Source organism: Erpetoichthys calabaricus, chromosome 4 (genome assembly GCF_900747795.2).
Source record: "Erpetoichthys calabaricus chromosome 4, fErpCal1.3, whole genome shotgun sequence".
Lineage (NCBI taxonomy): Eukaryota > Metazoa > Chordata > Cladistia > Polypteriformes > Polypteridae > Erpetoichthys > Erpetoichthys calabaricus.
Window position 1 is genome coordinate 227,695,510 of NC_041397.2, and position 14,800 is coordinate 227,710,309.

Genomic DNA, 14,800 nt, shown 5'->3' on the forward strand with positions numbered 1-14,800 from the left:
ATTGTGCCCAGGTACAAACCTTTGCACACTCCAATTCACGAATACAGCCCCTGACTGATCTGCTTGCTTTTGCACATGTGTGCGCGAACTGCCAAGGTACGGTAGTCAACCCCAGAGTGGAGCCATCTTGTGCATACCCACGCCCATTTCGAGCCTGCAATTTCTGAGGCACTATCATTTTCTCCCTTCGCGTAACCATTGCTCACACTCAGCCACTCCAGGATATTAACATTGTTGTTTTTATGCATTCCTGTTTAGCTTTGGCTTTATGCATGGGGTAAATGTCTTGTTGTAAAACAAATGTTCTCCTAAGGGCAGAATTCTTGCAGACTACATGAGGTTTTCTTTCAGCATTTTCTTGAATTTTGCAGCATTCATTTTACCTTGTACCCTCACAATCCTTCCAGATCCTGCTCCAGAGATGCATTCCCATAGTATGATACTGCCACTACCATGCTTCACTTTAGGGATGGTGTGTTTTTTGATAATGTCCATTGTTTGGCTTACATGGTGTTTATTCTGATGGTTGAAAATCTCAATTTTGGTCTCATCAGACCATAAAACTTTCTTCCCGTTTTCCATGCGCCTTCTGGCAAACTCTTGTTGGTATTTCATATGTTCTTTTTTTTTTGAAAGAGGCTTCTTCTATGCCACTTTCACCTAAACTAGTGAAACAACTGGGCAGTAATTGTTGTCTGCACAGTATCACCAATCTGAGATTCTGTCATTTTTAACTACTTCAGAGTTCTCAGAGGTCTGTTGGTGGCCTTCCTCACTCATCTACCTCACTTTTTGTGGATGGCCTGCTCCATGCAGATTCACAGCATTTCTTAATGACTGATTTAACTGGACTCCAAGGGATATTGAGTGACTTGGATATTTTTGTGTATCCATTCCTTAACTTGTAATTTTAATTACTTTGTATGGAGTTGCTTGGAGTATTATTTTGTCTTCATTGTATAGGTTAGGCTAATATACTGACTCACCACAAGTTGGGCCTTCCAGATACAGGTACATATAGATTACAAATCAATTGAAATCCCTTAACTACAGAGAGGTGATCTCCATTTCATTAATTTTGTGACTTCTGAAGTCAACTGGCAGTACCAGTGATGATTTAGGTGTGTCACATTAAAGGGGCTGTAATGGACTTGTGCCCTGTCCAGAGTTTGTTCCTACTTTGCACAGTGCTAGCTGGGATAGGCTCCAGCATCCCGTGCGACCCTGTTCAGGACAAAGCAGTTTAGAAAATTACATTAAAGGGGTGTAAATGCTTAAGCAATGAATTATTTTGTATTTTATATTTGTAATGAATTTAGGCCACCTTGCAGAGATCAGTGATTCAATTTGGCATAATAATAAAAGTGAAAAGGGGGTGAATTCTTTTTATAGGCACTGTATATATCTATTGTGGCCACCAAAGGGCGCTCTAGCCATCCAAACCCCAACACAGACAGACACAGACAGACGTTTTTACAACACATCACACATTTGTTATAGTGGGTAAGCGCTTTTCCCTCGCTTCCCAGAGCAGCACATTTCCATAACAGTCCAAGCACCAATACACAGTCTTTCTTTCTTCCCTTTCTCTTCCTTGTTCCACCTCCACTCCTCCTCTGGCAAGCTACATCCTTTTCTTCCCGACTCTGGCTCACTGAATGAAGTGAGGTGGCTCCTTTCCCGCCACATGCAGGAGTATTCCAGGTGGCTTGCTAGGGAGGTCTGAATTCACTCACAGGTGTGGCTGAAGTTCCAAGTAGGACTCTGCAGCTCCCCCTGGCAGCCCCGACAAAACCCAACAGGGCTTTCCCAAACTACAATCTGAGGTGCACTTGGCTGCCATCTAGTGCTCTGGGAAAGGCAGTGTCCTATGCACGTCTGCTCCCCTGGTCCATCCAATATATTGGCATCCCAGCTGGTAAAGGGCCATGGCCATCCATCACACTATATATTGTAGCGTGCGGCCGTGCCCCTTGCCAAGCTGGGACGCCTCCATGCTGGGAGGACCGAGGGAGCAAGTGTGGCCAGAGCCTTACTTCCCCCAGGACACTGGATGGCAACCCCCCTGGGTTGCAGCAGTGCCTCAGACTCCTGCAGAGCTGCGTGGGAGTTGGAGGGGGTGCTGCAGCAGGAGCTGCTGAGCCATTATGGGCAGTTCTTCCGCCACACCCGGAAGTGCCGCCGGAAATGTGCAATCAAGCACCTGGAGCACTTCTGGGTGCATTATAAAAAGGAGCCAGCAGCCACTACTCGGGAAGCCAGAGTCGGGAGGAACGAGCGACGAAGCTTGACCCAAGGAGTGAAGGTGGAGAAAGATAAAGATAAGGAAGAGACGTATGGTATTGTGCTGTGCTTGTGCTGGGACTGTGTTATACTTGTGCGGAACGGGGAAGGCGTTTCCCACAAGTGAAAAAGAAAAAATAAAACTTGTGTGCCATGAGCTTGTGTCCCACGTGTGTCTGTATCGGGTTCATGCCAGCCTGGTGGGCCACAATATATGTGTTTTAATAGTTATGATAAATCTTACCTGAATTACATCTATCCTTATTGTAGTCACGCTAGATTCTTAATTTTGCATTCTTCATAAACATTAAATGAACTGAACTGAAAATAGCTCTATTTTAACAATTTTTATGTGTTTGTTTTTAGGATGATGTGCAACCTGTACCTTCAGAAACAAACTGGGAAGCAGTTACTCTTTCAGTGTCTGTAAGTGATAAGATGTCTGTTTCAGTACTTGATAAATATCTAACATGTTGGCGGTCTATTACATTTATGCATAACAAAACTTTTACTATCTAAACTTAGTGTACCCTCAACTTATTTTTCAGTTGGAAGTAGAGTTGCTCATTTAAGATGATTGTACTTCTTTTATATAAGAAACACGATACATTTGCCTGTTGTCACAATTCCAGTGTAAATAGATAAGAGATATCAAAGTGTTTGGAACCCAAATGGAAAAAAAATCCCAGTTTAATTACTATTGGCAAATCAGTTATGAAAAAATGGAAAAATCACAAAGATTTAGAAGTAATGTCTTCCTGTTTTGTGATGCTCAGACAATTACCACTGACTTCCCATCCTGGCTCAATTGTACCCCTTGATAACTGGAAGGTGAGATGTTTTCTTAAGGGCGGAAGTGATAGTAAATGCTCTCCTCGAGTGTGATGATAGGCAAATGCAGAAGAAACTTTTTAACTGTGCAACGTTCCATTTTCTCCCTTGTGTAACCTTAAAACTGGGTCCTGTTAGAGACTCACCCGTTATTAATACCAAGCACTCTAAACTGAATTCTGTATTGTTACTTTTTATAATATGCAAATATTTTCTGTTGTGTATTATACCCCTTTGACCATCATACGATCTAAAAGAGCCTCATGGTTCATAGCAATGTCAGGTGTGACTGGCAATAAAAAGTGAGAGACAGATACGCAAGTAGATGGTTGATTATGAATTTCAAAGTGAGTTTTAGAAAGCAAAATCTACATGCTTTTCATTAACCCTAAATCATTTTTTGCTTGGACTTGTAGGGACTGGATATGTTTTCCTCTTCTGTGACTGATACCCCTTTGCTAGCCGCTGCCCTTGACCTGACAATTGCTACTTTTACCACAGTGGAAGAGGTCCTGAAGCACATAAATCCAGACACCTGGCAAGAGGACCTAGAAAAAATATATAGTGATACCGGTCATTACAGGCCTCGAACATATCACCAGGAACGGAAACAAAAGAGTAAGCAAAATTAAATTTAGATTTGTTTTAATTTATATATCTGGGTGGTGGCAATGAGACATGATAATGCGCACATATTATGTTTTCTACATATTTAAAACATTGTCTGGTTGAGACTTTGATCTTCAAACTCTGGGATTGTGGGTACAAATCCTACTACTGACAAGCTGTGAATGTGACCAAATCATTTCACTCCATTTGGGAGAATAAAAGAAATGTAATTAATTGTATCTCAAGTGTTGTATATCACTGTGGATAAAAGTGTCAGCCAAAAACTAAATGTATTCATCCATTTTCTTAACCATAAGAAGCCTACTCCAAAATTATTAGGCCTGAGGTTCTATCCATCTGTAGACAGCACACCAGCTGTCTGCGAATACATTCACTAACACATCTACACGTGTTCTTACTAGTTTAATATAGAATTGCCAGTTAAATGAACCTGGAAGAAAAAAACATACAAATATGGGAAGATGTAAAAACTCCAACCCAGCTGGCAGTTTAACACTAGAATTACCAGAGCCTACGAAAAAACTCGTAAATCCGTCCCACCTTAAATCGCGTCTTAAATCCGTTTGCACCTCTCCGCCAGAGTCCTTTGTCATCTAAATGTGCTGATAAACACAAGCTACTAGCAGCCAGCTATTCCATCCCCCCACCGACTTAGAACGAATTTCTCTTAGCTCATGCCTTGCCTTGATTTGATTATCTGGGATTGAAGTGGAGTTTTAGAGTGGAAATAATATAGCCTTATTTGGAATACACGTATTCAGAATCAATCCATACAACCCCATCTGACACAGCTGTTTTCACATAAATAAAAGTGCACTTTTATTCAAGGCTATAACCGAAGAATAAAGAAAGCAAGTTACAGTTGGTGGTTGATACGACAGCTTGCGTGGTGCAATGCTAAGAACTGCTGATTTCAAGTGACGGTGAGATACAAAGAAGGCAGCTTCGTCAGCGTTTGTGTGTCAGAACCCTTTGGGGGGGGGGAGGGGGGCAGTAGTATGCATCTTGGTACACTGCAGACCTATAGCGCGTCTTTATGTCAGATGGGGTTGTATGGATTGATTCTGAATGCGACTGCGAGAATGAAAAGTGAATTAAAAAAAAAAAAAAAAAGCTAACCTTTACCAGTATCATAAGTTACACCGGCTGTTACAGACTGAAATCAAATTTATGTTGTTATTCTAAAATTGTAAGAATAAGAGCAGTTCACTTCTCGAAGTGGAGCCGTGCGGGATCGAACTCGCCACCCTCTGATTCCCAGTCAGGAGCTGATACCATTACGCCACCGCAGCAGTTGTAGTAAGAGTGTCAATGTGGCATGCTGACACGGCTTTTTTTTTTTGTGCAGTTATATTTTTGAATAAAATTGCACGTGTTCTCTTATTTGTACCTTTTGTGAAAGTGTTTCTTTGATATATGGACTTCAGGCTTCATACGTTATATAGTTTATGCCTACATTTTGTCATTTACTATTAGAATATGAAAAACGTTTCTGTTTTAAAAATGTGTTTGCACAGACTACTATAGAAACGGAACACACATGAAATGCGTGTATTCCAAATAAGGCTATATTATTTCCACTCTAAAACTCCACTTCAATCCCAGATAATCAAATCAAGGCAAGGCATGAGCTAGGAGAAATTCGTTCTAAGTCGGTGGGGGGATGGAATAGCTGGCTGCTAGTAGCTTTTGTTTATCAGCACATTTAGATGACAAAGGACTCTGGCGGAGAGGTGCAAACGGATTTAAGACATGATTTAAGGTGGGACGGATTTACGAGTTTTTTCGTAGGCTCTGGTAATTCTAGTGTTAATTCATTTGTACCCTAGATAGCAGTATTAACTGTGCCTCCATGTCACCACATCAAAATTAGTATATTTAATAACTGTATTAGATAAATAATAAACTAATTTATAAAGCAGTTTATGACACATTTTTATAAAAATCCCATACTGTAAACATTTATAATTTTACAGATTGTAGCACCCATTATTAATTCTGCATTAAATGTTCCTGGATCATATTTTGTTCATGTCATGAAAAACTTGCAGGACATTTTTTGTTACAGTTTTTTCTTAGATTTTCATTGAAAAATTGTTTTGTAATTGTACATATAGTGTACACATTGCCAACTGTTCCTCCACCTATCCATATTCAAAACCTACTTATCCTAAGCAGGGCAAAGAACAGCTGGAGCAGAAAACACAGTAAACATTCTCTGTATTTGCTGCTTATCTTATTATTCCTTTTTTTAAACACTACTGACATTAAAAACAAAGCAGTCTGCAGAACAGCTGCCTAAATGCATCGCTTCAGTTTCATACATTTGACATTTTTGTTATGAACCAGAGGTTTTGAACAGTTGCTGGTTGAATAGCTCTGAAAGAAAATAGAGTGAAATAGGCTTTTAAATTGCTCAGATGCACTGTAACGGTGTATAAAAAAGCACAGCAGCTATCATATTATTTACACACCCCCTAAAAATTATATGTTCAAATTTTATGTATGACTAATAACTTGCATCAGTTCCTTTCAAAGATATCAGTCTGAAATCTTGCTGAGACAAATGTTTCCTCCACATTTGTCTGAAACAATTTTGGCACCAGAGAGGGACACCAAAGCAAGTGCTGTCAATGCCTTTGGCTGCCAATTGTTGGGGAGGTCAGAGGTGAATTTCCGTAATTATTTCTCTCACTGAGGCTACAAGGCCAAGACTCACTGGAATACTTTCTAATGTGAATTAGATCACATAATGTTAATTAAATAGAGCAGGGAATCATGTTTAATAGAGCATTTTCCATTGGTGTCTTTACGCAGGGCAATAAAAAACTAAGTCTAATATCTGAATAAAATATAAATTGTTCTCTTTTATAGATAGATAGATAGATAGATAGATAGATAGATAGATAGATAGATAGATAGATAGATAGATAGATAGATAGATAGATAGATAGATAGATAGATCAAACAAGCACATGTGGAAAAAAGCACTGTGTTATACTCACTTATTTATTAAAGTTTTTCTATAACCTGTAATGTTTCCTTATTATAAAAGAATATTCTCTTAAGTATGGTGATGCTACAATGCTGCATATTTTTGACTAGTAGGAAAATTAAAAAACAAAAACAAGAAAGAAAAGAATGAGTTTTCAATTGACTTGATATTATCAATGAAACTGACCACTCTATCCCCATCTCCCTTTTGGAACACTTCAATAAAAAGCACACCAGTCCTGACCAGTCAAGTTTAAGGACCCAGTACATAGATAAAAAGAGTATAGCACATACTGTAAGACTTTTGCTTTTTAAAGCTTTATATATAATTGCATACATCAATCAGCCACAACATTAAAACCATCTAAATATTGTGTAGGTACCCCTCATGCCACCAAAACATTCTTGACCCATTGAGACATGAACTCCACAAGACCTCTGAAGCTGTCCTGTGATATCTGGCACCAAGAAGTTAGCAGCAGATACTTTAAGTCAAGTAAGTTGTGAGGTAGAGCTTTCATGGATCAGATTTGTTTTTTCAGTACATTCCACAGATGCTTGATCAGATTGAGATTTGAGGAATTTGGAGGCCAAGTCAACACCAAGAGCTCTGTTATGTTCTACAAACCATTCATGAACCATTCCTGCAGTGTGTCAGGGCACAATATCCTGCTGAAAGAGGCCACCGCCATCAGAGAATACCATTGCCATGAAGGGGTCTCCATGGTCTGCAACAAACTTTACGTAGGTGATACATGTCAAAGTTATATCCACATGAATGCCAGGGTCCAAGATTTCCTAACAAAACCTTGCCCAACACATCACACTGATTCCACCAGCTTGACTTCTTCCCATAGTGCATCCTGCTGCCATTTCTTCCCCATATAAACAACGTACACGCACTCGGCTGTCCACATAATCCAAAAGAAAACATGATTCATTAGACCAGGCCATCTTTTTCCATTGCTCCTTTCTCCAGTTTTGATGCGTATGTGCCCATTGTAAGCTAGGGTACAGCATGGGCACTCTGACTGGTCTGCGGCTACGCAGCCCAATAATCACCAAGCTGCAATGCATTACATGTTTTGACTCATTTCTCTCACGCCCAGCATTGAGTGTATTAGCAATTTGCACTACCTTAGTTCTTACGTGGAATCAAACCAGACAGGCTAGTGTTTGCTTCACATGAGCTTTTGGCGACCAAGACCCTGTCGCTGGTTCACTCGTTATCCTTCCTTGAACCACTTTAGATAGGTACTAAGCACTGCATACTGGGAATACCTCAAAAGACCTGTTATTGTGGAGATGCTCTGATCCAGTCGTCTAGTCATCACAATTTTTAAATCTGTTTGGAGCATTTGTTAAATCTGTGCTCCAGCAGCACAAATTACATACAGCATGTATGCAAAGGTCTCCATTTGCTATACAGTAATCCCTCGCTATATCGCGCTTCGACTTTCGCAGCTTCACTCTATCGCAGATTTTATATGTAAGCATAAGCAACATATGTAAGCAGCTTCATTGGCTCCCGATTAAGTTTCGAACTGATTTTAAGATTCTGCTATTAACATTTAAGGCTATTCATAACCTCGCCCCTCCATATCTGTCTGACCTTCTTCATGTTGCCATTCCCTCCCGTAACCTTAGATCCTCTTCCTCCACCCATCTGACCGTCCCTCTCGCCCTTCTAACCACCATAGGGAGGAGAGCATTCAGCCGTTCTTTTCCCAAGCTCTGGAATTCATTACCTACTGAGCTCAGAAACATCAAATCATATTCATTCTTCAAATGTAAACTGTGAGGGATGGCCAGCCATTTACCCCAGCCAATACCACCAGGCCGCTAGATGGAGCCCTCCCTGTAGCATGGAAGTGCCCCGAAGACCAGCAGGGAATTATGGACAATGGAGTTTTTATTCCCAACACTGCTGGACACCGTGGGGCCCACCAGAGGACGCTGCAGGGAGGCTCAAGGACTCTTACGTGCCCTATAACCCGGAAGTGCATCATGATCACATGACAAGAAGAAACGACGTGCTTCCGGGTTGAGGAAAAGGACTTTTACCCTGACCCGGAAGTCATAAGGACTTGTGGATTGTTGGACAGGAACACCTCCAGGTCAGGGGGTATAAAAGGACTGTGGGAAAGCCCAGACACTGAGCTGAGTTGGGAGGCAGGGTGGCTAAGCGTTTGGGAGAGTGGAGGATTGGTTATTGTTATTTGATTATTAATTTGTTATTGAGTATAGTGGAGTGGTGGTGCTTTGTGCACATTATTATTATAATAAATTCAATATTTGGACTTTTATCTGGTGTCTGACGTCTGGACTGAGGGTTCAAGGGGTCACGGAGACCTTAAACTGTCACAGTTGGCGTAGTCGGCAGGATTCTCTGGCCGTCAGTTTGGCAGAGGACCTGTGTTTAAAAAATATTACTGTGGGCAGAGAACCCCAAGACGACAACGTCTGGACACACAGCTACATCGCTGGAACCAACCTACACCAAGTCCGTTATGGGGAAGAAGAGGAGCAAACAGAAAGACGGAGCCAGCGGAGGATCTGAGTTCGTCATGCCCGACACTCAGGATGAGCTGAGGAGCGGCCACACAGGGCGAAAGACACCTCTAGAGACTAACGACCATCACGAGGTACGTGCCGGGGAGTTAAAAGAAAACCCTTTTAAAATAACTCATTTTGTCCCGTGCATGTACCTCGGTGAAAACCATCGGGAGGTTCTGCGGGAGGCAGACGAAATTACTGGTGAAGGTGGTGCGCTCCTGTCCGAGTTGACGAGCCCAAGAAGGGACTTACGCATGTTGGCTGCCGGCGAGGGACACGTGATCAACCCTGATGCAATTTGGGAAGGAGAAGGTCCGCGTCCTGCTGTTTGCAACTTCGTTATGGACTTGGACTTTTCGAAGAGGAAGGGGGAGGCGAGCGAAGCACCGCTCACCCCACGAAAAAGTAAAGAGGGCCGGGAAATGGCTGATCGATCCGCCGACAAATTAATACAGGCGAATTGCAGTCAGCCAAAGATGGTGGCCCGGTCCTCAAAGAATGAGAACTCCAATTCCCAGAAGCCTCCGCAAGACCCGTCAGAGCACGTGCCGATAGTGGGCATGCTCACTGGCTCCCGGCCGGCAGGTAAGACAAATACGGAAGTAAGCTTGCCTCCGGCCGAAATAAATAATATTGTGGACGTGCACGAGCTGGAGAAGTTGCTTCAGCCTGTGCACAGGTTCTTACAGGTTGTGACGACGATAAAGAAGATTGTTGGGGATCTGGGAGCAGCGGCCGAAGCACCTTTTAGAAAGGTGGAGGAATACCTGCGGCGATTAGGTCGTGAGCGTCCCGTGTTATATGATTTGGCGGTACAGGTAGGAAATGCCGGTACCGTATATAATGAAATAGGGACGCAGTGTGAAATGGGCCCGCATTTGATAAGTAGCGGGTGACAAGTCACTGCGCGCCCTACAAGAGAGTGTGGGATAATGACAGAAGGGGCGGGGCAAGCACCGATCGACCCGGAGCAGCTGGAAAGTGCTGGCTCTTGGAACAATGCGGGGCTGAAGACGCCGCCTTGGGTTAATTCAAAATCAAAGGGTGTTCAGACAGTGAAAGGGCTCTCTTTTGTTAATAGAGAGACCCAAACTGTGAACAAACCCCAGATTAAGCAGGAGATCCCCAAAATAAAATGCGGGTCTCCTGACAAAGTAGAGAGAAGGGTGGAGTGTACTGAGGCAGCCTTAAAACCTCCCTTGGCGGAGAAAAGGGCGGAGTTGACGGAGTTTCCGAGGTGTTTCCAGTCTCGTCGAGGAAGACAACCAGGAGAGTGACGCCTTTGTTATAACTGTCGTCAGCCGGGCCGCGTATGGCGAAGTTGTCCTCGGAGGACTCCCCTAAGTTCTCTGGGGAGTCTAGACAGCACAGCCAAGGCCCGACTGAAGGGTTCTCCTGGAGGAAAACGTCCCTCGCGGGGCTGGCTGCTCCGCCCCAGTGGTCTTCACTTAGGGGATGGAACTGTGAGGGATGTCCAGCCATTTACCCCGGCCAATACCCCCAGGCTGCTAGATGGAGCCCTCCCTGTAGCATGGAAGTGCCCCGAAGACCAGCAGGGAATTATGGACAATGGAGTTTTTATTCCAAACCCTGCTGGACACCGTGGGGCCCACCAGAGGATGCTGCAGGGAGGCTCAAGGACTCTTACGTGCCCTATAACCCGGAAGTGCGTCATGGTCACATGACAAGAAGAAACGACGTGCTTCTGGGTTGAGGAAAAGGACTTTTACCCTGACCCGGAAGTCATAAGGACTTGTGGATTGTTGGACAGGAACACCTCCGGGTCAGGGGATATAAAATGACTGTGGGAAAGCCCAGATACTGAGCTGAGTTGGGAGGCAGGGTGGCTAAGCGTCTGGGAGAGTGGAGGATTGGTTATTGTTATTTGATTATTAATTTGTTATTGAGTATAGTGGAGTGGTGGTGCTTTGTGCACATTATTATTATAATAAATTCAATATTTGGACTTTTATCTGGTGTCTGACATCTGGTCTGAGGGTTCAAGGGGTCACGGAGACCTTAAACTGTCACAAAACTTAAAACACATCTGTTTAAAATGGCTTTTTCTTTTTTCTTTATGATTACAGTGGTGTTGTTTGGTTTTAATTTTTAGATTTTCTGATGTTTTAAGTTGTTTATAATTGTGTCTTATTTATTTATTTATTTATTGTTTGTTCGGTGTCCTTGAGTTCTCTGAAAGGCACCTTGTATAAATAAAATGTAGTATTATTATTATGAAATATATGTCGCAGATTTTTTGTTGGTTTGAGGATTTATGCGGACAATGGATCTTTTTATTTCTGGTACATGCTTCCTCAGTTGGTTTGCCCAGTTGATTTCATACAAGGGACGCTATTGGCGGATGGCTGAGAAGCTAGTTCCTTGGTGCTGATTGGCTCAGTGACGGAGAGCAGCATTCAGTTCCGCTTTGCGTTAGCCAGCATCTTGCCTCACTAATTCAGCATCAGTGTGTTTCGCTGTGTAAAGTGTTAACTTTTGTGCTCTTTTGTGTTTATCTTTATGCGTAGCCAAGCCCTTCATTATCTCTCCAAAACGATCTGCTCCTGCTACTGCTTCCGGGGCTGTGCCCAAGTGCCAACGGAAGATGCTAACGATTGCTGAAAAGGTAGAAGTTTTGGATATGTTGAAGGAAAGGAACAGCTATGCCACTGTAGGACGCCATTACGACATCATTACGTATTAAATAAACTCCTCAATGATATACGCTACGTATGTTTGTGCGTAGTATATAAACAGTGTGTTTACATACATAATTTCAACAGATCTTACCTAATATCTAAGAGAATATAAAGGGTTTATGCTGTATAACTGTGCAGGAAATGTTTATAAGAGTGTGGGAGAGTTTATAAGGGCTTAAAATATATAAAAATAACCATATAAACATATGGTTTTTACTTCACGGATTTTCACCTTTCGCGGGGGGTTCTGGAACGCAACCCCCGCAATCGAGGAGGTATCACTGTACAAGTAAAGTACCATGGGAAGGTGCTAATCATGAATTTGGATAGAAATGAAACATTGTTGATATACTGTATATGTTTCTGTTCTGTATTATCTACAAGCACAGTACTACCTGTAATTAGATCTTATCCGTCTAACTGGATTTGTATTAAACCTCTTAGCATTTAGCTTCTATCATCATTAAGGTAAACATTGATTACCTTGGACTACCAGAGTTTTTTTTCAGGGGTCACACATCTAGTTTACTATCCATCAACAACACACCGTTAGATTGATGTGTAAATTGTAACTCACCCTGGTACAAGTGAGGATAACCTACAAAAGGACAGAATGTGTTACAGTTAAAGTTTCTGCATTTAAGTTACTTCATGCTGTGATAGTCTAAAAATGACGGGCAACAAAAGGTGAATGATTCAACACTCTTTAATATTTTGTCATATTATCTAGATCAGGGCTACTTAATCTAGTTTGTTAAGACTAAATACACCATATTGTTTTTTTAACCCTGAATTTGCTGTAGTCACAATGTCTAAGTATCTGTTTTTTTTCTTAATGAACTATCAATCAAAATGAGATACAAAGAATAAGGGAACCAACAGCTCACCAATTATCTTGGTGTCATACAAATCAGTAGTCTTCTTCATAAAGTATCTCTAACCATGAAATATTTGCTTGTCTTTTCTGGTAGTGATCTCTGCTGTTGTGTTGGTTTAGGATTCCATCTTTTAGCCCTATTGACCTTTCCCGTGTGACCTGCTTTCCATTTCTCTGGCAGAACAATTTCAAACACAGCAGTGCAGTATCAACATGTCAGCTGAAGCGTTGGATTTTAAATAAGTCAATAGTCTGGAAGCATTCCTGATGATGATGGGAAGCTCATTTTGTTGCTGGGAAGCAAAAAATTAAACTGATTCATCTAAAGAAATGAATATGGATAGAGGAGTCACAGTTGGGTAGGTATGCTGTGGCAAAGACAATTGGCTTAAGGTAGTGAAGAGCAGACACAGGCAGGAAACTGTAGGCTGGGACTTAGTGTGAACTGCATTCTTTCAACCACAGGAAACCAGACTAGACAGTGTAACAAGTAACAGAAAATACTGTGCAGGCAGCAGTGTGCTCTGAATTGGAAATATCAGATAAATAATACAGGAAGCACACTAGTAGGGAGTTGTAGTAGTTACACCTAGATACAACTAAAGAATGTTTGGTAAAGTTAGTGAGGAAACTACACTACAATTGGTCTAGAGTACCCCATCCAACCATACATTCCTGAAGAAAAATCTATTAAAACATCTAACCACTACAATACCTATCTAAGTTCAGAAACACAGGAGCCAGATGATCTCCTAGCAGCACTGGACTCAAGGTAGGAACTAATCGTTCCAGTTCATCATTTTACTGTCACAAATTGACATAACATGTACATTTTTGGATACAGAAGGAAAAGTAATCAGTGAATAACACATGTTGAAATGGCAAGAAAATGGAAAGATCTACACAGATGGTGTCAAAGCTGGGTTTGCTTACCCAGGACTTTGGAAGCATAAGGCAGCTACACTTCCCACTGCACCACATTGCCACTCTATCTCTAAAGCAAATTTAAACATTGTTTAACTTTTTAGTTAAATTCAAGTAAAAGTATCAATATAGTATACATGCAGCATAACATTTTCCCCCCCAAATATCTCAAATGTATATAAAGTCAATTCTCAAATCCTCTGAGTAGTCAACAGCCCTGCATTAAACAAAGTTATCATATTATGTACTTCACATGCAGAGGAGGCTACTGGAATCCCTCATGAGTACAATTATTAGAGGAGATGTCTACACATACAGTGCTGTGTAAAACAAGGGCCTTTTCAAACGTCTAGAGCAGTCAGTGAGGTGGGCAAAGGTTAATAGTCTGACATGCTGCTAAAAATAATATTTACAAAAATAGCTTCAGGATGCAAAAACAAAGTCTTTGACCTTTGGCAATTCTTTAATCCTAGAATATTCTAATTAATTATCACTCACTGCAGGCTTTATAATTGTTAAAATATTTTTGACTGTTATTGCACATTGGCCTGGACATGGAGGTGCAATATTTACTGCTTCTGTCTAACAGGAATACTGGGTTGGAATACCAGTGTGGTGACTGTCTGTGTGGAGTTTGTACATTCTTTGCATGGCTTCTTATCCCATGTACATCAATTTGCTAGGTTAATTTTTAGCTCTAAAATGTGAAGTCCCATATGAAGAATACAATTGCAAATAATCCAGTGTTAAATCTTCAGTAACTACAGTACCATTAAAACATATTTGCTTCCTCCCTTTTCTGATTTCCTCAGTTATTGCACATTTTTAACACTTTAAGTCTTTAACCAAACTCAAATATAAGACAAAAAGAATCTCATTGACAAAATATTTTCTTTAATTCAGCACCAACCAGCACTGTGTGAAAAAAAATAAACACTCCCTTACACTTAATAACTTGATTGAACCACCTTTAGCAGCAATGACTGTAACCAAACACTCCTGTTTG

General features: G+C 41.4%; 1 protein-coding gene across 3 annotated transcripts in view; it reads left to right on the plus strand.

The window, feature by feature from the left end:
• The window catches only part of pdgfd (platelet derived growth factor d), a 338,383-nt gene that overhangs the window by 302,969 nt on the left and 20,614 nt on the right, over positions 1-14,800 (plus strand). For all 3 annotated transcript variants that reach the window (XM_051926891.1, XM_051926890.1, XM_028800404.2), the window contains exons 4-5: positions 2,650-2,709; positions 3,531-3,732. In XM_051926891.1, coding sequence (XP_051782851.1) covers positions 2,650-2,709; positions 3,531-3,732 — 262 coding nt within the window. The remainder of the gene's footprint in view (positions 1-2,649; positions 2,710-3,530; positions 3,733-14,800) is intronic.